At 32.9% G+C, this 24,947-nt stretch overlaps 1 protein-coding gene across 5 annotated transcripts in view; it reads right to left on the bottom strand.

The window, feature by feature from the left end:
* PPP2R5A (protein phosphatase 2 regulatory subunit B'alpha) overlaps positions 1 to 24,947 on the bottom strand; it is a 76,212-nt gene that overhangs the window by 3,780 nt on the left and 47,485 nt on the right. For all 5 annotated transcript variants that reach the window (XM_031937333.1, XM_031937334.1, XM_031937336.1 and 2 more), the window contains 10 exons: positions 20,062 to 20,163; positions 18,192 to 18,284; positions 14,223 to 14,353; positions 12,232 to 12,291; positions 9,771 to 9,879; positions 9,006 to 9,059; positions 3,174 to 3,224; positions 2,767 to 2,886; positions 2,547 to 2,674; positions 1,359 to 1,460 (listed from right to left, as the gene is read on the bottom strand). In XM_031937333.1, coding sequence (XP_031793193.1) covers positions 1,359 to 1,460; positions 2,547 to 2,674; positions 2,767 to 2,886; positions 3,174 to 3,224; positions 9,006 to 9,059; positions 9,771 to 9,879; positions 12,232 to 12,291; positions 14,223 to 14,353; positions 18,192 to 18,284; positions 20,062 to 20,163 — 950 coding nt within the window. The remainder of the gene's footprint in view (positions 1 to 1,358; positions 1,461 to 2,546; positions 2,675 to 2,766; positions 2,887 to 3,173; positions 3,225 to 9,005; positions 9,060 to 9,770; positions 9,880 to 12,231; positions 12,292 to 14,222; positions 14,354 to 18,191; positions 18,285 to 20,061; positions 20,164 to 24,947) is intronic.

Here is a 24,947-nt window from a genome sequence, read left to right as displayed (position 1 = left end):
GGGGCAGCTAGGTGGTGCAGTGGATAAAGCACCAGCCCTGAAGTTAACAGGACCCGAGTTCAAATCTGGTCTTGGACACTTAATACCTCCTAGCTATGTGACACTGGGCAAGTCACTTAATCCCAATTGCCTTAGCAAAAAAAGTAAATAAATAAATTATCACTGGTATTTGATTTTTAATTCCTAGCAAAATTCTACATATTAAAGGGATGGTTTTAAGAGCTAGTAGGGGAAGGGAAGAGAGAATATGAACTCAAAATTTAAAAAACAATGTTAAAATGATTTTTATATGTTACTGGGGTAAATATTAAATCATTGGGAATAAAAAGAACACTATGGGTTCATTGAAAACACATTACTTAATCTCTCTGTGCCTCAGTTTCCTCATTTATAAAATCAGAATTAGACTAAATTGAAAATTTCTTTAAGCACTAAAGCAACGATTTTATATCATGCCAAAATAATCCCTTAAAAAAAATATAATGATGTTACTAAACTGGATAGCTGTTCAAGGAAATGACAAGGGTAAGAGATATTAATGACAAGACCTAATGTGGTGATTAATGGATCAATACCAAATTGAAAGGAGGTTTTCTAGTGAAATATTTCAAGGATCTTCCCCTTGTTCCTATTTAACCTTTTCATAAATGACTTGGCTGAAGGCACAGATGGCACAAGAACTTAGCAAATATGGAAATGACTCAAAGCTCAGGAAGAGAATTAGCATACTGAATGACAAAAATTAAAATTCCCCCAAAATTTTAGGCTAAAATGAAACAAATCTTATATAATGATATTTCATAAAGATGAATGTACTCTTAGTTTTTAAACATTTAAGATGCTTGGAAAAATCAATAGATTATATATAAAAGACCTAGAATTTTCGTGTATTAGAAATTCAACATGAGTCAACAGTGACAAACGGCAATCAAAAACTAGCCAGTCTCTGCTAGCTCACATTTCCACCAAAAAAAGGGGGCATTCCATCCTGTATTTTAAATCCAAGTTTTCTGTGGCCAAATTATTTTGGAGAAATGGTGATCTGTACACTGAAGTTTTATATCTCTTCCAATATATGACATAGTTTAGCTATTTCTAATTAGCAGAAATCTATTAAAGTGAGATAGCACATGTGAAAATTATTAATGGGTGTTGTGAAAATTATTAATGGGTGCTGTTTGGATAATTTTCTTTAGCTGAAAGCTCAAAATGCAACTAACTTTTCCATAAATACTCTAAAATATATCTTCAGTACTCATTTTGGTCAGGTTTAAATAGCATCCTGATATTTTCAATATGAGACACCTGAGACCACTGGTTATGAAAGCTTCAGTCATGTCATTTAAAATAATAAATACCTTTGTCTTTCAGCTTTGTATGAGCTCGTAAGATCATCAAAAAGCTTGCCATTCATCTCCATCAATGTTTTCAAGACATTGTATACTAGTGCCACAATAGTCCTAGAACAAAAAAATTCCGATGTTACTGACGATGATAGATCATTTGGTTGAGTTAAACATGGTTATTTTCATTTCTGCTCTGTGTTTCATTCTGCTTGAGACACTGCACCTTTCAGGAATAAAGGTGGAAGAGGTGAATTAAAAGTGCCCCCCTTTTCTAGCATTCTTGAATTCTATTCTATCATTCTAATGCATAATGCAGCCACTAGGAAGAAAAGAACAATACTACAAAAGGTTATTGTAGTCAAGAAGCTTACTATACAATAAACAAGAGACCTAATGTCAAACCTGAGACTTTGAATGCCCCATGTATACCCAGAACTTAGGTAATATTGCTTCACAGGTAAGAGAGAGGCCTACATATAATTAATTTTGATTGGTTAAAAGTTTTCTGTTCCACCTACCTTGTGCTTTGAATGAATTAATAAAGCTTTGTTATCACTTTGAAAAGATAAGCACTCTATCTGAACATCCATCCAGCACCTATTACTAGAATAGAGTGAATGTTGGATTTGGAATTAGGGGATCATCAACTTAAGAGCTGAATGTGAGTTTATGTCATTTCATTCAGTCCCTTAGACCTAAAATCCCAATTTCACAGATTGCCTAGGATCATACAAGTAAGGCAATGGCACAGCCAGTAAACCAGGCCTTCAACTCCAGAGATCTTTCTACTATTATCATGCTTCCACTCTCAAACAATCTGGTTTCAAATCCTATTCTGCTTATAAGTAGCGGTGTGACCTTAGACAAATCCCTTCTTAGGGCATTAGTTTCTTCGTCTGGAAAATTAAGAGGTTGGATTAAGTTATCTCCTTTTAACCAAGAAATCTATGATTCTCATATTTTAAAGAGTATGAGATAATCCCTGCCTTTAAGGAGATATAATTACAGCAAGAAAAAAGACTAGAACATGTTAAAAAGAGACATACACAATAACATCCAAAATTCTACAAAGACGCATGTACAAAAAGAGGAAAGAAATGACTAGGGTAAGCTGTGGTTAAAGAAGGCATACCAAATTTGATTAGATTTTAAGTAAAATTTAAAGGCTGAATTAGAAAAAATACAAAAAGAAATACATACGGATTCCAGTGTTCTTTGGAAATTTTGTATAAACTGGCAAACATGATTGGAAGAATTTTATCAATATTTTCCTCAATCAAACTAAGAATATATTCATTATTCCAGAAGTACAATGCCCTTTCTGCAACCTGAAACAAATATTTGGCAAGGTTAGAACCAGAAGAAACAAAAAGGACCAGTTTTTACATGAAATAGATTCACTGAAAATAAGACATCAAACCTGGAAATGAGAACTTGACACACACTTGGATATCTGCTTAAAGAGAGGTTCTTCAATTTTTTTGAATTGTGTTGGCTCTATCACATCTAAGATTTCTTCAATTTCTCCTAAAAACATTACCTAAGAGAAAAAGAAATAGTAAATATGATAAAACACTGACAGTTAGAAATCATACCATTGACAGCATTCACTTATCAAATACAGGGGAAAAAAGTTTGAATTGCATTTCCACGTAGAAGGGTACAGAAATACAAAACCTAAAGAAATATTTTTATGAAGTAGTGAAACTAATTGAAAACTAGCTAATGAAAAGATGCAACTATTGGGGGGCGGGAGTGGAATGGAATGTTTTTTGTCAAAATAAATACAAACTTTATCGAGGTTGAAATATATTTTCTAAGATTTACCTCCTTCTGACTGCATGTTTTTGGCCAAAATTTCAGCAATCCTCTGATCACCTATAAAAAAGAAAAATTTTAATTGCAGCCAAAATTTTCTTTTTTAAACCAATCTAACAAACTTAGCTTCTAAACAGTACAATGAACATATTAGTACCAATTAACCATAAAAAATTTAACGTGCTTAGACACAAATCTGACCAATAACACTTATTTGCTTAGTAATTTACAGCTAATTTGCTTTTATACATATCACATTCGATGTACTTAGAACAATCCTGTAAGCTTGGTAGGGCAGTTGTTATTTTACACATTAAGAAAAACTCAAGAGATTAAATGTTCTCCCCAAGCAAATAAACAGAAAACCATGGAATTAAAACAAAGCTTTCTGACTCCAAGATTCCATTTGTTTTTCACACAATCTTTTCTGTGACCAATGTGCTACCATTACCATGATGATGATGATCATACTAGTGTCATGATGGATAATCATATCTCAGTTAAAGACTTAATATATCACATGTTCCCTTTCCAATAAAATATCATTATGATCCTTTTAAAGAGATATAGAAATCAAGATTAATTTTAAGAATAAAAATTTGAGTTACTTATATTTCAAATACAAATGTTTATGACAGGCACCATACTTCATTTTCATTTTTTGGCTCAAAATTAATTGAAAACAAGTGTCTAGATTTATTGGCAATTCACATAATATTAATGTACTTTTTTTGTGTAATTTTCCTTGAAAATTTCAAGCTCTTTACCAAAGATCAAATTTAATCAATAATCTTTTCTGCCTTTCATTTTTTTTTCCTGACTTGTAGTAGAAATTTTTGGGGGGAGGATGAGAGGATAACTGTTTAGTTATTGTAGTAAACCAGACATGGCTTTCTTTCACAGATTTTTAAGTACCTCCTTCCCTATCCCTATCCCCCACCAAGTTGCATTATATCTTACCAAAAATCCAATTTCTTGAGTCTTAATTTGCACCAACAAGCCATGTAATCAATTATCACTAGATATATCTTCATTAAGTACATGATACTAATTTGAAGACTTTATTAACCATAAGGCTTCATAAACATAGCAAACAAGTTAATAAATATTTATGGAACTACATAAAAATAAATGAAACTTCATTTTGAAACAATCTTTAAAATACATATATACTTAGTCAATAAATATTTATTCGCAATCCACTACACCTAGCAGATGTTTTATCTCCCTCCACCTTATCCTTTTCCCTCCATATCTCAAAATCATTTTCTTCACTCATCTCTTCTCCCTCCAGTATAAAAAGTTAAGAGGGGGCTTTCTTCTTGTCAAACCTGGTCAAGACCTTTGCTTGTGACTTTAGTCCCATCTTTAATCCCAACTCCTCCTTAAAGATCTAATATTCCCCAGATCCTTCTGTTTCCCTCTTTCATTTTCTTCCTCTATTCTGACTTCTACCGTTTTCCCTGTAAACTAGCTCATATGTTTTATCTTTCCTAAAAACACAATCCTTTGATCTTCAGTTACTTCTTTTGATATATTAACACATTTTTCTAAACTTCTGTTCAGTAATAAATCTGTAGAATGATTGTCTCTGATGCTTCACCACCCACTCTTACTCTGATCAGGAATCTGGATTTCTTCCAGACCCATCACTTTATTAATACTACCCTCTCTCCAAGGTCACAAATGACCTTTCAACTGATAAACTAAATGGCCTCCGCCCCCCCCCCCCCCCCCAGTCCTTATTAATTCTTGACCTCTCAGCAGTATATTTGATAACACTAATGGCTCCTGCTTGCTTCTCCTTAGGTAGACTTAAGTGTTTTTTATACATGAAAGAAAAACTTATAATTGGAGTAATTTTCATCATTTGAATTAATTCAGAAATATTCAAGAATAAAAAACAAATAGGATTATGCCCTGAGACAAACTTTAAAATCTACCTGGAGTAACATAAATGATTGTAACCTTTTTGGCATTTTTAGACCAGAAAAATATTTTTCTTTATGGGAAAGGAGAATGGAATCATATAAACTACTGAATAGTATTAAAGAGCCTAAAATCCTCTATTTAAAACACACTATTAAAACTATTTAAAATTGTACAAGTATAGGTGGAGGAGGGCACGGAATCTTTTTTTTTTTTTGGCTGAGGCAATTGGGGTTAAAAGTGACTTGCCCAGGGTCATACATTTAGGAAGTATTGTTTGAGATCAAATTTGAACTCGAGTCCTCCTGACTTCAGGGCCACTCTAGCTGCCCCAGAGGGCACAGAATCTTATTCTCTCTTTTCATTGATTAATCAATACTGTGTCCAAACTCCAATATGATGATCCATATCTCTAAAAGTGACATTTGGTATTACCTTGAATTATATTTTGGGAAAGAAAGTTATGCTGTTTAAAACAGGTAATCACCTGTTTCTTTTTAGAAAGGTTGCTGATAAACAGGAAAGGTTCCAGAAGATCAATAAGATTGATAAAAGGTCTAGAGGCCTTGCCATATGAAAAATGATTGCAGGAATCAAAAATTTCTAGTATGGAGGAGAAAAGGCTTGGGGAGGTTTTTTTTTTTTGTTTGTTTGTTTGTTTTTTTACGTGACCAAACCGTTATTTTGCTGTACAAAAAGAATCCGACTCTGAAATATTGTACAATTAGCTTGTGAAGGAAATCAAAAATGCAGGTGGGCATAAATATAGGGATTGGGAATTCAATGTAATGGTTTTTAGTCATCACCCAGAGTTCTTTCTCTGGGTGTAGCTGGTTCAGTTCATTACTGCTCCATTGGAAATGATTTGGTTGATATCTCATTGCTGAGGATGGCCAGGTCCATCACAACTGGTCATCATATAGTATTGTTGTTGAAGTATATAATGATCTCCTGGTCCTGCTCATTTCACTCAGCATCAGTTCGTGTAAGTCTCTTCAGGCCTTTCTGAAATCATCCTGCAGGTCATTTCTTACAGAACAATAATATTCCATAATATTCATATACTACAATTATTCAGCCATTCTCCAACTGATGGGCATCCACTCAGTTTCCAGTTTCTAGCCACTACAAAGAGGGCTGCCACAAACATTCGTGCACATACAGGTCCCTTTCCCTTCTTTATGATCTCTTTGGGATATAAGCCCAGTAGTAACACTGCTGGATCAAAGGGTATGCACACAGTTTGATAACTTTTTGAGCATAGTTCCAAACTACTCTCCAAAATGGTTGGATTCGTTCACAACTCCACCAACAATGCATCAATGTCCCAGTTTTCCCGCATCCCCTCCAACAATCATCATTATTTTTTCCTGTCATCTTAGCCAATCTGACAGGTGTGTAGTGGTATCTTAGAGTTGTCTTAATTTGCATTTCTCTGATTAATAATGACTTGGAGCATCTTTTCATATGACTAGAAATAGTTTCCATTTCTTCATCTGAGAATTGTCTGTTCATATCCTTTGACCATTTTTCAATTGGAGAATGGCTTGATTTTTTATAAATTAGAGTTAATTCTCTATATATTTTGGAAATGAGGCCTTTATCAGAACCTTTGACTGTAAAAATATTTTCCCAGTTTATTGCTTCCCTTCTAATCTTGTCTGCATTAGTTTTGTTTGTACAAAAACTTTTCAGTTTGGTATAATCGAAATTTTCTATTTTGTGATCAGTAATGAGCTCTAGTTCTGCTTTGGTCATAAAGACCTTCCCCTTCCACAGGTCTGAGAGGTAAACTATCCTGTGTTCCTCTAATTTATTAATAATTTCATTCTTTATGCCTAGGTCATGAACCCATTTTGACCTTATCTTGGTGTACGGTGTTAAGTGTGGATCAATGCCTAGTTTCTGCCATATTAGTTTCCAATTTTCCCAGCAATTTTTATCAAACAGTAAGTTCTTATCCCAAAAGCTGGGATCTTTGGGTTTTTCAAAGACTAGGTTGTTATAGTTGTTGACTGTTTTGTCCCTTGAACCCAACCTATTCCACTGATCAACTAATCTATTCCTTAGCCAATACCAAATGGTTTTGGTAACTGCTGCTCTATAATATAATTTTAGATCTGGTACAGCTAAGGCTTGGGGAGGTTTGTTGGCCAGGGGTGTTTACACATATATTTTCAATTATTTGAAGGGCTGTCATGTATAAGGATTTAACTTGTTCTCCTTGGTTCCAGTGGGGTTGATGTTGTAGAAAAGATAATTTTGGGCTCTGTAAAATGGCAAATTTTCTTTCCAAAGTATCCAAAAGCAGAATGGAGCACCTTTGAGAGAGAGCTGGTACCTTCTTCCTGGAACTTGGCTGGGCTAGGTTTGCAATTATTGGTGAGGTTTAGGTATCAAATAGATGGTTTCTGAGGGAGATCCTTTCCAATTCATATTCTAAGATTCTGTACAAAATGTGCCCAAATACTATCCAAGCCTTGCAAATAATGGGTTTTGAGAACATCCACCAAAGGGGTGGGATCTTTTTTTTTTTTTTACAAGAGCTCTATTTGACAACCAACAATAGGTTTTTTAATTTTGATGTGGAAATTGGAATTTAAATTTATACAAATGCTTGCTACAAATTTCAAGCAAGGAAACCTAATTGAAGCCTGTGACTACAGATGGCAGCACTCCTAGTAAATATTAAGTATTTTTAAAACACATTAAGAACAAACAAAACCCTACCCTATTACCCCCACCCACCCAAAGAGGTTTTACACACATTAAATGAAATTGTCTTCTCTACTACTAATCCAGTACAAGGCTTGCTTTACTATGCATGAGTGGGTGAATAGCTATTTAAAAGCTTTTCTTACTGTGAATTCTAGTGAATGCTCCTGTGGATTTGGGTAAAGCACAAACCTCAGTTCATTGCTGAATTTTATTTATATTCACACTGTATGGTTTATGTGGATGTAAGTATATTTGTTAATATTTTTATTTTAACTTGTCATTTTAAAAAGTGCTTTTAGCTATCTCCAAGATGAATTCTAAATAAAAAAAAAAAAGTAGAGGTAGTAGAGAAATGATTCCTGTTGTTTTATGATGACAACAGTGTTAAAGTAATAATACTCAGTACTTTTAAAAAATACATTTCTAAGTATACCTCTCCAAAAGATAATATATTACATAAAGAAAAAGAAAATTTTAGTATTTTAAACTCTTTTCCATAAACTTTTTATCTTATATATTTTTGAATATAAAACGCCAGATTTGCCTCTAAAGGTCAAATGGGTTTGGCTGATTAAAAATAAAAAGTTTGTCTTCATATCTGTCTACTTCATATTTTTCTTCATGTTTTTGAAAATACTCATATTTTTCTACTTCATGTTAATTATGTACCTCTTGAATCAGAAGTAATTTATGAATTTAGTAATACAATATTATCAAATCCCATGACCTTTATTCCACCATCAATGTGCATTAGTTTCATTTTAGTCACAAATAGTAATTGAGATTTCTTAGTAAACACTGTTTAATTTATAATTAGAAATAGTACAATACTATCTCCATCAAGGATAAAGAAATGTTTTTGTCTCTAAAGAATTAACTTGAATAATGGGTTCTGATTACAGAGGTAGGGAACAATGCCATATTTTAAAAGCTACTTAAGAATTAACTAACTTAAAAATTTTTTTAATTCTTAATTTCACTAGTTTCCAATATACCACATCACAATCACTTGATCTAACCCTCTAAAGAATCTTTTCTTTTCAATCTACATTTTCATTATTCACACTAGTTGTTGCAAAGTTTTTAACTTTAGATATAATTTTCCAGAAAAGTAAGCTTCATGTGCATTGCTAGCACCACACCCAAACAATAATGTTTTTCTACTGAACACATAAAAATAAGTGAAACACTTACTGGTTCTGTTAGTGTTGTGTCCTTCTCCAGGAACTGTACAACACAATAGGCTAGCTAAAACACAAGTGACAATTATATGAATATTATTGTGCAAAAATGTTTAATGATGTTTTAGAACATGAATAACTAAAAAGTATTATGAATTAACAGATGTTACTTTATTTTTATATATGCAAACTTCTAACATAACTAGCCACTTAATTTCTCAATCTCTGGAAATAGAAGTGTTTTATACTATTTTCAAAGATACATTTTTCACTAAAAAAAGATTATGACTTCATATTATATAGAAAATATTGAATTTTTGTCTGACAATATTCTATATATTATATGTTCTACATGACAAAATAAAATGTAACAAAAAAGGCAAATACAAGATTTTAAAATACATTTCTTAAGCCAATATTTCAATTTTACAGGCCATTTTAGTGATACGAGTACTTTGATTTACAATGTGTTTCAATATGCACATTTATCCAGTTTTTATGTCTTAACTGGAGGAGACCTGAGAAGCTAAGAAAAGTTTAAAAGTTTGTTCAACATTATATAACAGAAATAGGATCTTGAATACAAATCTTTCTCATTTTAAAGCTGGCTCTATTCATTAATGATTAAGTTGCATTCCATTATTCTGTGTGATATAACATATGTGCATATTATAGGGCAATCTATCAAACAAACTAAATTTACTTAAAACATTTTTGCTATCTATGTTGTACTTCAAAAGTCTATAATCAATTTATTCCATTTTTTTCCTTAACCTACCTGAGCATGAAACAAGGACAATCCTTTAGCAGTGTGCATAGGAATTAAAACCTTCATTAGAAACTGTTTGTGTTCTGCTTTCAGAGGCAGGGCAAAACCGTTGATAATACTGAAAAATATAAGCAGTAAAAATACAATTACTCTATATTCATATATGTGTAGTTAAAGTAGGTATCCATGTTTGCCAAGATAACTTCTTTTAAATTTATAGATTTGTGATTCAGTAACTGACAAATTACAAAGACTACTACTAACTTTGCCTTTAGGTCACTCAGTAATGTTTGATGATTGAGACTTGAAATTATCTTCCAAACATGCACCACCTCTCATTTAACAGATAAGAAAAATGAGGGTCAAGGAAATGAAATGTCTTACTCAAGGCCACATATGTGTACTCTTTAGACACAATTTCCTTTTCTTAAAAACTTTTAGGACAATTAGTAACCTAATTTCTACTTGGATACAAATTTTTTTTTTTCTTCAGAAATAGGATAAATTCTCCTTCGATTTTCAGTAATATCCCAAAATGATAAAATTATTTTTCTTTATTTTTTAATTTTTTCCAAAAAAAAAAAAAAAAAATCTTTCACCTTCTCTTCCCCTCACCTTCTTCCTTTCCACTACTGAGAAAGCAAGAATAACAAAATCCCCTTTACAAACATGTACAATCAAGCAAAACAAACTTCCACATTGGCCATGTCCAAAAAAAAAAAAAAAAAAAAAAAAAGAAAAATGTCTTAAGTAGGTAGGTAGTTGGTCACTTCACTGATGAGTGATCCTGAGTAGTTCAAAGTTGATTGTCTTTGTAATCCTTTTGTAAGACTACTTCACTAACAAAAAATTATAAATGCTGGAGAGACTATGAGAAAATAGGTACTTTAATGCACTGGTGGAGCTATGAACTGGGACTGGTCATTTTGGAACTATACCCAAAATGCTATTAAACTGTGGCCCAATGATATACACTAAATTTTTACCCCTCAAAGAGATCCACAAAAGAGAAAAGGGACCCATATGCATAAAAATATTTGTAGCTGTTCTTTTAGTGGTGTCAAAGAATTGAAAATTGAGATGGTGACCATTAACTGGACAATGACTAAATATATGTCATATAAATATGATAGAACACTTGTGCTGTAAGAAATAAAAGGAAAGGCTTCAAAAATCCCTGGGAAGACTTATATGAAGTTATACAATTAACAATAGTGTAAAAAAATCAATAACTTTGAAAAGACTTTGCAACTCTGAGCAACACAAATAATGAACCACAATTCCAAAAGACTCATGATGAAGCACACTACTTCCAGATAGAGAAGTGATGGCCCCAAAGTATAGACTAAACCACTAATCTCTCCCTCCCTTTTTCCTGTCCCTGTATAATTTGGCAATTATATACGCACACATATACACACATACATTTTAAATGGCTTTTGTTTTTATTTCTTTCTCAATAGCTGAGGGAAAGTAAAGGAGGGAAATAATTTTGGAACTGATAGTAAAATAGAATTTTAAAATACTGCTCTTATTATATAAATTGTTTTCCTAGTTGTGCTCATTTTATTCTATATCAGTTCATAAAAGTCTTTTTCAGTTTTTTAAAAAGGGTCTCCTTCACAATATCTTATAACAAGATATTACAATTATAAGATACAATTTTTTATCTGTTCTCCACTTGATACTCTTGATACACTTGAACTCCTTCAGTTTCTACTTCTTCACCACCACAAAAAAAGATCCTATAATTATTTTTATATATAGGTCCCTTTTTCTTCTTTCTTTCATCAGAGTATCTTTAGCTGCAAACTACTTCCAAAACATTGGGCTAAAATCCCCGAATGAGAAGAGCTATAATATTTATGTAATGAAAATAGAGTAAGTTACTTAAATTTATGACTTTAGGCATTCCTATATCCTGTAAGAAAGCTGGATTAATATAGATTTTAATAGATCTTTATTATAGTAGTTGCAGAAGGAGACATATTTTTGAACATAGCTAAAAAGGGAATCTCTGTTTTGCTAGATTATATATATTTGTTACAAGGATTTTTTTCTTCACCAATGGGATAAGGGTATGGGAAGAGAAAACAGATCTTAAAATTTTAAAAATACAATTTAATTGTAAAAATCTCCATCAATATTCTATATAGTTCACTTTAATTCCTCCCCATATGCCTTTAACTTTGAATGAAATAAAAGCATATAGGAAGGAGTATCTGGTAGTTTAGAGACTCAGGCAGGAAATATACCATAACCTCAAAAGCTAGATTTCTATTCTGCAACAGATTTTCTTACATGACCATGTGTCAAGTATCTGACCTCTATGATGCTATATAATTGAAAAACCACACTTTGTGCCTTATTTTTAAACATGAAGCATTAAAGTACCCCCCAATCCATTTTAAAACCATAGTTCAAAAAGCATTTAAGATCTATTAATAAAATTTATCAAAAAGTGACATACCTTCCTAATATCTCAAGAAGTTCAGCAACACCATTAAAATGTTCTGTTTCATATATAAACCTGCATTTTAACAATTAAAAGGGAGGTACTATTAGTCAAGTAAATCCGCAAAGTCAAACTAAACGAAGAAAATAGCAAGGAAGAAACTGATCTCTTATCAAAGACAATTAGTTGAAACAAATTTGTTTCATCTCAGTGACATTATTTAAGACCAGTTGGGAGACCAATAATCCTCTTGTTATCAGAGAATATTCAAATTTAAATTCTTTCCAATGTTAAATGTGAAAGAATTCCTGGTTTGGTTAAGAAATGTCTAATTTCTTATTAAATCACATCTGTTTTTATCTTGATTCAATGAGAGAACTATATCAACTTTAGAAGAAAATTTTAACTGAAATATTCAACTTCATTTAACAATGAAGACGAAAGGATGAGTTTTGTCAAATCAATTTTCAAAACAGGCAAGGAAATAACCCATAACTCAATATAATATCAGTTGCAATAAAGGCATTTTAAAGCTCAATTGGTCTAACTCACAAAACTCAGGTTCTGCACCCCATTCAAGTTAGGAATAAGTTTAATTCCTCCAATATTTATTTATTGAATACTCTCAGTACTTGTAAGATGTTGTAGGTTCCCAAGAAGAGATAGGCATCCAAACTAAGAATGTCTTTGAGGAGTCAATAGTCTACTTACATTCTATTTTAATAAAATGAATTACCCATCACCCAGCTTCCATTTCTAAAACAGCAGCAATAACTTTTAACATATTTCAGTACCCACATTAGAAAAATTAAAGTTTAATTCTATGTAGCCTTTATTTAGATGTCTAGCCTAAAATAAAACATTAAGAATTCTTTTAAAAAAGTGAATATAAAGGGACAGCTAGGTGGCGCAGTAGATAGAGCACCAGCCCTGAAGTCAGGAGGACCTGAGTTCAAATTTGACCTCAGATACTTAACACTTCCAAGCTATGTGATCCCATGCAAGTCACTTAACCCCAACTGCCTCAGCAAAAAAAAAAAAAAAAAAAGTGAATATAAAGTGTTCATAGGGAATACTTATACTTTTTTTCTGTTAAATTGTACAATTAAAAGCTAGGCTCTGATATTCTGTTATATAACAAAGTAAATACTTTTTATTTTAAATTTTATTAAAAATTATATCAAAATAAATTATTGAATGCCTTGTGGCTTAGAGAGACAGTACTAAAAACTTCTTATTGTGGGACAGAAAATTCTCTGGTTTTAGGCCTAATCTCTCTGTCCAATAACTTATCAACATCTTCTACTTGGTATATCCTTTCTACCATACCTCTTTTCTTTAGAATTCCCACAGCTGGAGTTTCCTTTTCCAGCCTTAAATTTTCTAATTTTCATAATGACCAATGTCTCCCTATTTGTGATATCAGAGGTAGGAAATCAAAGACACACAAGTAAAATGAGACTCTTGATTTCCTGCACAAATTCTGAATTGTCCTGAAGGATGGAGTGAAGAGGCCTCCAAGAGCATCATGGATTTCCTCCTGCCCCATAGTTGCAGACTGTCTCTTAAGCCTCAGTTTCACTTTGGAGGTTTCAGTCATAGTCTCAATGCTGAGGGAGAAAGCCAGCATTTTCTCCTTCATCCCATCTATACTCCTTTTAAGCAATGATCTTCAATACTTTATATAAATATTTTGTAGCCAAAAGGAAAAAAGACTAAGTTTAAGTATTTAGGGCTAGGCTAGGTAATCCAAATATTTATGAGACTATTCTACTAAAAAGGTGAAAAGTAATATAGTAGATACATATGTGGAGATATATTACTACTATAGTGAATTTCAAATATGACAAACATTAACATCACATTACAAAATAATCTTCATTTTATCAAAAAATTACTTAGAAGCTATTAATGTGTAGTGCTCAAAAATTAACCTAAATGAAGCCTAAGTAAAACAAATACTGTGCAAAGAAAGGAATAAGTTGTGCATGTAATTAAGCATTTACCTGAGGAAAATGTTGTTTATCTGTTTTCTGATGAATGCTCTTAATCCAAGGAATTTCCCATAAATTCGATGCAGAACCGTCTTCAGGAAGTCACGCTCTCTGGGATCTTCACTATCAAAAAGCTCCAAGAGCTTTAAAAAAAATCTGAGAAATTACTTTTTAAAAAATAATCAAACTAAAAATTAACTCTACTTTTAATTACTAGATCATACTATTTAAGTAGAAACAATTTTCATCCCTCCCTTTTTTCCCCTCCTGAGCTCAATTCTGTTCTTAGAAACTGCAAAGTGAAGATATACAAAAATGTTTAATAGCAGGTAATTACTCCTACATATTTTCAAGAAAGGAAAAAAAAAACCCCTCAAATTCTAGCTTAGCACTAATTTTCCCCCCATCTATGATATTTTTCTTTCTTTTTTTCCTCTATAATAGCTTTTTATTTTTCAAAATACATGCAACGATAATTTTCAACATTCACTCTTGAAAAACCTTGTGTTCCAAAATTTTCTCCCTTCCTCCCTACCTTCCCCCTTCCCCACATAGCAAGTAATCCAAGATAGGTTAAACATGTACAATTCTTCTAAACATATTTCCACATTTATCATGATGCACAAGAAAACTCAGATCAAAAGGGGGAAAAACCGAGAAAGAAAAAAACAAGCAAACAAATGACAATAAAAAGGTAAAAATACTATGTTGTGATCCACATTCAGTTCCCATAGTCCTCTTTGAATGCAGATGGGCTGTCTCCATTCACAACTCTATTGAAATTGGCCTGAATCAGCTATGATACCTTTCTATAAGAGTATGGTTTTTTTTCCCTTATAATGCTGAAATCTAAATAAACTTTTTTTTTTGTTGATGTGTTTTTGAATATAAGTTTAGACCATCTCTAGACTTAATGGATTTTTAGATTTAAAATTACTAAATAAAATTGTTTTAAAGTTTAGAAAATATATATATTCAACCATCAAATTTATTGTAAAGTATTATACATATAATAAAGAAAAGCAAAAGGGGGTACCGGTATAAGGATCACATTAGCACCTATTCTCAAATTTAGGGAGTCATTAGGAGGTCCCTGAGAATTCAGGATATGAAACCAGGGACAGTCAGCATATATAACAAGTCTTCCTTATTTCCTTACTTTCTCCCAAGGATGTCATATGACCTCTAACAGCTGTCAGAATGACACTAGTTTTATAGAAAAAAAATGAAAATGGCTAAATTTGTGTTCAAAACAAACATATTCAAACTCAAGTTCCTGATTCAGAATCTTATACTAAGGTAGGTACCTAAGGTACTAAGCAATGTTTACATTTTATTTTATTACCATTTTTTCCCCCTGAGGCAATTGGGGTTAAGTGACTTGCCCAGGTTCACACAGCCAGGAAGTGTTAAGTATCTGAGGTCAGATTTGAACTTCAGGGCTGATACTCTACATACCTGTACCATCTAGTTGCCCTGTAATGTTTACATTTTAACAAAAAAACTACTAATATAATCACTAAGGTCATAAATTATTCCAAATCAACTGTAGATTTTATTTACACTTTAACCTCTTTGACCTAGTTATTCATTAAAACATGGAACTTTTTTTTTTTTTTACAGATTATGAATATGACAAAGATGAGCTAAGTAAATACGTTTCTTCAGATATTTACCTATTAGCCTCTAAGTTTTATGAAGTTCTAGGTCTTAAAACTTGCCATATCTATTCATCTAGAATAAATACTTTGCTGTAGAGACACACTAAAAATACTTTACACTTATGGTCATAGCTATGGAATCAAGGATGCCTAAACAGCTAAGAAAGAAAGAAAGTACAAAATGAGTACAAAAGGTACAAAAAAAGCTACAAATTGTATCAAATAATTTTAAGATGGTATCATAAACCTATTCATTCAGCTATATATATATAAAATTTCCTAATTACTTAAATAGCCCAATTCCATTAGTTTAAACTGAATAATTTTACTGAAAGGTACTTGAAACGTGAAGTATTAAAGAGTTTAAAATAAAATTCTAATTTCTCTACCTTTTATTAAGTGCTTTTTGAATGATTAAACTAATGCACTAAATTCAGCCAATTATGAGTTAATCTTAAACTGCCAATGTTCTTTATTCATCGCATTTGTTCAAATTTTTTAAGAAAGAAGTTTGTATAACTATTGGATAAAAACAAACATCTGGATTATGCAAATAAAGTTTAATCTCTAACATAATGGTCTCAAATTTCCAGTAGTTATTTAGAGGGTACAGAGCTGAACAAAAAATACCTCCCCCATCCATTCCTTTGTATGAATCTCCCAGTATCATGTGGGTATAAATACAAAGAGTCCTGGAAAGACCTTAAATCATGTGAATGATTTTATTTAAAACAAAGAAAAAACCTAGATGAGTCAGGAACGTCAGGGGTCAGCAGGAGATAGAAATTGACAAGAAGGCATTAAAAATGTCACCAAAGACTAATTTCAGAATCATTCATAATGAAACCAAAAAAAAAAAAAATTAAATCTAAAAAAAAAAATCTTTCATAATGAAAAAGATATTTAATCTCATTTTCACTTAAGACTTAAACATTGAAAATATCTTTACATGATGGGTAGTTTCTAAATTTGGTTGACTTATCAAACTTGTCTATCTGGTCCTTTAGTTTAGAATATAAACTATCTAGCCTTTATCTAGCCTTAAAACAAAAATGCTTAAAGCTAGTTTTAGATTGTATATAAGGTTCTTAGTTAATGTTACAGAACCAACTACCTTGTACAGATCCCAGAGACAAAAGATCATTTAGTTCAACTCCTCCATTTTAGAGATAGGCAAAGTGAGAGAGGAGAGAGAGAGAAGGAGTGTGACTTGCCCAGCATCACACAAGTTCTAAAGTAGCAAAGTTAAAATTTGAATCCAGGTCCTCTGAGACTCTAAAATCTGGTGCTTTCCCTTACTGTACCATGAGAATCCCAGGTTTTGGGTGAAATTAGAATGGAGCCTGAAGTTAGATAGGGATATACACTAGAAATTGCAAAAATCAAGGTCTAGGTGAAAAAGAGGAAAGATTTGCTATTCAATGGAAAAGAGAGTGATGAAAAGGAAGAGGAGTGAGTAGAGTAAAAAAGGGAGATAGAGGCAGAGCTGAAAAAAGAAGGGGGGAAGAGAAAAAGAGAAAGAGAGTCACAGAGAGACAAAGAGAGACAGAGATAGAGACAAAGAGACACAGAAAGAGATAGGGAAGGGAAGATACAGAAACAGAGAAGGAGAGAGTCATAGAGCAACAGAGAGAGGGGGAGAGAAGAAAGAGATCAGAAAGCAGGTGGTACTGATCACAAAATACATTTAGGGAAAGTTGAAATTACATTAAAGTTTTCATTTGGATGGAGGGGCCCAACCTGCCTGCATAATAAAAGAAAGGTGTTTGTTTATTAGTGTTTGGGAGCTGTTACTTCTGCATTTGTGGAAAGAAGCGCTTTCTGGCTTGGGAAGTAAAACTAACCTATAGCTATCACAGTCTAGAATTGTTCTTTAAATTGGATGGGACAGAAAAAGTCTTGCAAAACCAGAATCTTATATTAGATATGAAAGAACTACAGGAACTTGAGTTAATTTGACTCATTTTACAAGTTCACCTTTTGTTCAAAGCCTTGCATTCTTAGATGCTATTTTCCATCTGTTTCAATGATGAAATATCTCAGAACACAAATTTCAAGAAAGGGCATACATAACTAAGTCTCGTGAATAAAAAATACTATACCCAACTAATGTTTCTGAGAAACTAAACCAATCTTCTTGAATGTGGTGTGTGTGTGTGTGTGTGTGTGTGTGTGTGGAGGGGAGTTTGAAATGTCCAAGTATGAACAGGAACATGGACCAAATGAAGTCAATTTACTATAGTATATATTTAACCTTATATTTAATACAACAATGTTAATTTCTAACTATCAAATGATTTAAAATAAAAGAGTTTCTTACCTGCTGTACAAATTTCTGGTCAATATATCTCTTTGCAATACTTGGTTGGAAATCAGGACTCTCCAGAAATCTTAAGAAGAACTCGTATACCAACTATGACAGAAATTTAAAGGACAAGTAAGACTGTTATACAACTCCATTAAGATTCTATTTAATAGTAGACATGCATGCAACACACATAGCCTGGAGTGAACTTCAGAACTTAAATATTCTAAAGAGGGAACAGAAGCTACCTATATGGATATACCAGGAAGCAATTAGAAGTAGCAGCAGGTATGAATGGAACCTGAAGATCGTCTAGGTCATTAGTTCCCTGGAGGCATGACCACAAATCATTTTAGGAGATGACTAGCTAGACTGAAGTTATACTCTCCTCTCCCCCCACCCCTACAGCTGCTACAGAGGCAAAGAAATCTGCCCAGATCAAAGAACAAGCTGGTTGGGCAAGTAAACCAGAATGGGTACGTCTCAAAAATGTTGTAATATTGGTCTACTATAAGAGTTATTGGACCTACTTTTTAAAAGCAGCCTTTCATTCCATCCCAAAGGAAGACTGTAAATACATATATCTTTTGAAAATCAGCAAGCTAGTTCACCAATTACATTGAATGGCAGGGTATTTATAAATATATAGTTGTTATAATAAAATTTTAAAAATGTGGTTCTTACATCTTTTTATTTACATATGTATTGATAATTTTTCAACACTGACCCTTGCAAAACCTTCTGTTCCAAATTTTCCCCTCCTTCACCCATCCCCTCCCCTAGAAGGCAGGTAGTCCAATACATGCTAAATATGTTAAATTATATGTTAAATCCAATATATCTATACATATCTATACAGTTATCTTGCTGCACAAGAAAAATCGGATCTAGAAAGAAAAAAAAAACCTGAGAAAGAAAACCAAAATGCAAGCAAACAATAACAGAGAGTGAAAAATGCTATGTTGTGATCCACATTCAGTTCCCACAGTCCTCTGTCTGTGGGTGTAGATGGCTCTCTTCATTACTGGACAATTGGAATTGGTTTGAATCAACTCATTGTTGAAGAGAGCCACATTAGAACTGAAGAACCATATATTTTTAAAAAGCAAAATTTTAATTAGGGTTTTATTAATATTGGTGTGATTCTGCTTATACATTTATTTCCAGAAGTAAAACAGAGTTGTTTAAGTTTTATCAGTTTAAAGTTGAAAAAGAAATTTCATTAAACAAATATTAGATATTAGGCAGTTTTGCCTTTGAGGTTAAGTGACTTGCTCAGGCTTATGGTCATTTCACTTCAGCACCATTTGTGGTTTTCTTGGCAAAGATACTGGAGTGATTTACCATTTCCTTTTCCAGCTCATTTTATAGATAAGGGAATTAAGGAAAACTGAATTAAGTGACTTGCCCAGGGTCACACAACTAGTAAGTGTCTGAGGCAGGATTTGAACTCTGGAAGATGAGCCTTCTTGATTCCCATCCAGGGTTCTCTCCATTGTGCCACCTAGTTATTTGTTAATATTTTTTTGCACAACTCAAGATGCTTCTGTATGTAAAAGAAAAAAAATTAATTCTGTACAAGCTCAAGATCCTTCAGCTTTAACATTTTCCTCAAGTCGCACATTGCCCACTCAAGGGGAAAAAAATAATAGTTGGGTGGGAGATGCAGGAGGGAGGAAAGATAAAATGTGGTGGGAAAGATTTTAAGGAATAGAATTCTCAATAGTTGTTCCTTTAGAAAACAAGAAAATGTTAAGTGGGTAAAACTTTAAAATAAAGTTTTCTATGAATTTAATAATCAGAATCTAAAAGATACAACAATGAGCAGAGAAAAAATATCTTCACTTTGAATGATTCATAAATAGAATACAATTCTGTTTCACACCTGTATGTGAGGCCATGATGCCTCAAGAGTAGGCTCATCTTCTTCAGGATCAAAGTCTGGATTATCACTTGGAGGAAGAGTCCTGAAGATATTGACACTGATCTGTAAACAAAAACACATTTATAGACTTTAATTCTGTTAGATAAGTACAGTCTGACAATTAAAGGAGACTTATTTTTAAAGATTACTATTCGATAACTCAGAAATTAAAGCAGCTAGGTGGTACAGTGAATAGAGCCCTGAAATTGAGTCAGGAAGAAATTCAAGATCAAATTGAGCTTTAGCTATGCACCCCAAGGCCAAGTCACTTAACTCAGGCTGGCCAACTTCCAATCCCGAAAATGGGGATAATAAAAGAACCTATCCCCAGGCAGTGTTAGGGACCAAGTGAGATAGTATTTCTAAAGGGCTTTGCAAATCTTAGTGGTAAAAGCTCAGAGTTAACTCCACAAGTTTATATGAAATTTAAAGAAACAACTTTCTCTTTTGAAAATCAAGACATCTTGCTTTCCTTTCCTCATTTCTAATTTCTTTATTTGACTTGATCACATCTCAGATCCCAGACCCAAAGAAGTCTGGCCTTGGGTTCTCCCTCTTATTCTCTGAATTACTACCACTTTCTTTCACTGTCCTGAAAAAAATGAAACGAATCTTTAAAGTCAACAAGCATTTTATTAAGCACTTGCTAAAACATGGGTATAATTCTCCAGCATGCTCCTACATCTCAAATGTTTGGCAAACTTTTTGCAGTGAACAGTATCATTCTTCAATTTGTACAGATGTCTAATTCCTATTTCTTTGAGAGTACTAACTGGCTCATTTCCTTTGTCTCTCTTGCATCTAGCATAGAAGGCAATTTAGTCAATTAAATTCAATCTTTAATACAAACTCTCAGGAAAATTTCTTTTGTATCTTACCCTCTACATTCACAAAGTCTTCTAGGGAAACAATATTTGAAGATAGCAAGTAAACTTTAACAAGTAAACAAGAAGAGCTCAGAGGCTAATAAAATCCCCCCCAATCCCAAAAAACAAACAAACAAAAAAACCTTTGATTAAGTAGGCAGATTAAGTTACATAGTTATAAACCCCAAGTACAGACAAAGAAAACTAAACACCAGTGGACAGCATCGGCAAGTAAGTAGGCGGCCATGGATGCCAAATTCATTAAAAATTTCAGATGGATCACAATAAAGCAAACAGGTCCCTGAAACTCCTATTATCATCAATGAAGCATTCAGTAAGTGACAAACACTCCAATATTGTTGCTAAAGAGATGGAATCATGAAAAGTCAGAGTCGACTGAAAACAACAATGGATCTTTTCCCGTTAAAGTCAACAATATTAAAGGAGAATATAGCTGTCTTCTTAGAAGCTACAAATATTTGCAAATCAAGTTCATTAAGACAAGGGAGAAATTTTCATTTTCTTCATCAGATTTTTATGAAAAAAATATAAGCAAAATTACAGATCACAACATTTAGGACTGGAAGATTTGGAAGATACCTCGTAGAGCTGTCTATTCCTTTTATTTTAATAAGAATAAGAAATTATTAATGTTCATTCATTTCAGTGGTGTCTAATTTTCCATGACCCCATTTGAGATTTTCCTGGCAAAGATAATGGAGTACGCTTTAACATTTCTTTCTCTAGCCCATTTTACAGATGAGGGAAATGAAGCAAACAGGGATAAATGACTTGCCCAGAGTCATACACTAGCTCAGGTCCTTCTGACTCTAGGCTCAATGCTCTAAGCACTACACCATCCATTTTTACAGTTAAGGAAATGAAGCTCAGGGAAATAAAATAATTGTTCACAATCACATAGTAAATAAGAGTCTGGATTCAAACACAAATCTTCTGAAAAACAAAAGCCAACACATGTTCTGGGACACCATGCTGTCTTAGATCAGGAGATCTTAACTTGAGGTCCATGGACTTCCCAAAAAATCTATGGATAGATTTTGGGAAAATCTAAAAGTTTATTTGAGAAAAGATTACATCATCCTGATTTTTCTGTATCCACTAACTAAAATTTAACCTTTCCTTGAATCATCAATGTAATCATTAAATCATTATTCTAAGAAGCAGTTCACAGGATGCAGACTGTCAAAGAGATCCTTGACAGAATAAAAGATTAGGAACTCCTGCCTTAGATTTAGCTTTAGAATGAGTTCCTTATAATAGATAAGAAGGGATTTGTGCCTTTTAACAAACTCTTTGATAGAGCATAATGCATAGTGAAAGAGTCCTTTCTAAACACACAGCAATTTTTATCAGATGTTCAATGAGTATTTTTATGGCACAAAAATACACTTACCACCAAAAGGCACATTTCTAAGGCAAAAGATTCTACTAATATTTATATGTTGTCCTTTTTTTTTTTTTTTTTAAACCTTCTTTGGACTTTAAGGGGGTCAAATTAATTTGAACTGGCATCTCTTGCCACCCTATCTGTTGCTATTAAAATCACGTTTGGGACATTTCTCTCCAATGCCAAATAAAGAATTATTATTTTTTAAGACTTTTAAAAAATTAAACTTTTTTTCTTTTTTAAGGAACAAAGATCTATTTTCTCTGTCTCCTACTTCACCTGCCCCCTCCCCCCACCCCCCCGGAAAAAGAAAGGAAAAAAGAAAAAAACAACAAACAAAAACAAAATCTGTGCAACAAATATACCTAGTCAAGCAAAACAAATTCCTGCATTGTCCATGTCCAAAATAAATGTCTCAATCTGTACTATAAATCCAATACCTGTTCAAGGGATAAGTAGCATATCATAATGAATCCTCTATAATTGTGTTTGACCAGAACTCTTAAGTTTTTCAAAGTTGTTTGTCTTTACAATGTTCTTGGCTTTGGTAAAAACAGTCTTTCTGATTCTACTTACTTCACTCTGCAGCAGTTCAAATGAGTTTTCTCAGGTTTTCTGAAAATACTCCTCTTTCATCATTGCTTATACTAAAATCACATGCTATTATATGTGTATTCATAATTTGTTCATAATTCCCAATTGATGAACACCTTCGTGCAGTGCCTCTCCTGTCCCCTCCCCCCAGAAGATGGAGATATTTAAAGATGGGAAGAACTTTGAAAACTAATATAGGCTTTTGTCTCCCAACTTGTATGACTTAAATTGTCTATGTGGTCTTTTAACTTCTAATCTCTTCTTTTCAAGTCATTCATCTCTTTGCCATTTTAATCTTTAAAAATGGAGCTGATGCACCAACTGTTCTGATCAAAACTCTTCAGTGGCTCTTTATTATATACTGAATTAAGTACACTTATGCCTGCCCTAGTATATTCAAGGCCTTCTGAAATCTGTGGCACCTTACTTATCCATCTCTTTCCCATTATTGACTATCAAGCCAAACTGTACTAAAATTCACCATGCACCAATATTTCTTGAGGTTTTCCCTATTGTGCCTATGATCATACCATTCCCTACACCCAAAGAGTCCTATTCTACCTGTTGAAATTGTACCAATTTTTCAAGATCCATTTCTGATGCCACCTCTTTCATGGAGCTTTCCTTGGTCACAGATTAGGAGAGAAAGACAGGAGAGACTTTGTCTTAAGTCATTGAAAGCACTTACATTCCAGCAACACCTAAACAACACAAGTTAGCAAAATTTGTATAAAAAGGAAGGAATCAGCTTTCTTCTCCACCCCACCTCCTCCCCCAGATAAATTCCTCCCTGATTGGTCTTTCCCTTCCTCAGGATTAGTTCTGGCAGCCTAGGTGAGCTGGCATATGAGAATTCTATATTCTCTCCAATTTGTCTTAAATTGATTTGAGGATTCATACTATTGTTTCTATCTATATCACCCAAAGTCCCAGCCAGGAAACTCATTTCTTTCCCTCCAGCCATCATAAATACCAACAGGATGTCTAGATCTCCCCACACCCAATTATTTCATCCCAGAGCTGACTAGAATAGATGATGCCCCCACAGTGAAAGGATTATTTTGTTTTGATAAACCCAATGCCAAGCACAATGGATTAGCACATTATACTTTATCTATTTATCTTTCTAGCTCCTTATCTCATGCACAGATATTTAAGAGAAGGCTGGACTACATTATTCCCAGCAGAAATTACTTTATCACTTCTTATACTTTTCATATGCATTTATACATATTTTGTAATTTACTTAGTGCTTGTTTTGTATCATCTACTTAAGTGGGGAGAGGGAGGGTGTTGGGATCTTTTACCAAGAAGGCACTTAGTGGGTACTTGATCTAACATCTAGTCTGTGAATGTGGATCACAACATAGTATTTTCACCTTTATTTTGTTGTTTGCTTGCTTCTTTTTTTCTCTCATTTTTTTTTTCCTTTTTGACTGATTTTTCTTGTGCAGCATGATAAATGTGGAAATATATTTAGAAGAATTTCACATGTTTAACCTCTATTGGATTACTAGACAGCAGTCTAGGGGAGGGAGAAGGTGAGGAAGGAAGAGAAAAATTTGGAACACAAATTTTTGCAAGGGTGAATGTTGAAAACTATCTTTGTATGTATTTTGAAAAAGAAAAAGCTAATATTATTACGAAGAAATCTAGTCTAGTGTTTCCTAATTATTTGTCTTAAAGACGATTCATTATATCATAGTACATATAAACCACAAATGAGAGGAATCTGAATTAAGCCAGATGGTAAAAAAGGCATTATCACTTAAGAATAATCTAAATTTTAATTTATTTACATTTACTTGCTGCATTTAAATAACATATTTGAATTTAGGATTAAAAAACATATCTATTTAACTGATAATTAATAGTCAATACTAAATAATGCTCAATAACAAAAGCAATAAAATCCCATTTTGTTGATTTTACTCCTTTGATAAAGCAGGAAGTGATCCAACGTATATGTATTTGAGATT

Source organism: Sarcophilus harrisii, chromosome 4, assembly GCF_902635505.1.
Source record: "Sarcophilus harrisii chromosome 4, mSarHar1.11, whole genome shotgun sequence".
Lineage (NCBI taxonomy): Eukaryota > Metazoa > Chordata > Mammalia > Dasyuromorphia > Dasyuridae > Sarcophilus > Sarcophilus harrisii.
The sequence above is the reverse complement of the archived record's forward strand: the minus strand, read 5'-3'. Positions and strand labels throughout refer to the sequence as shown.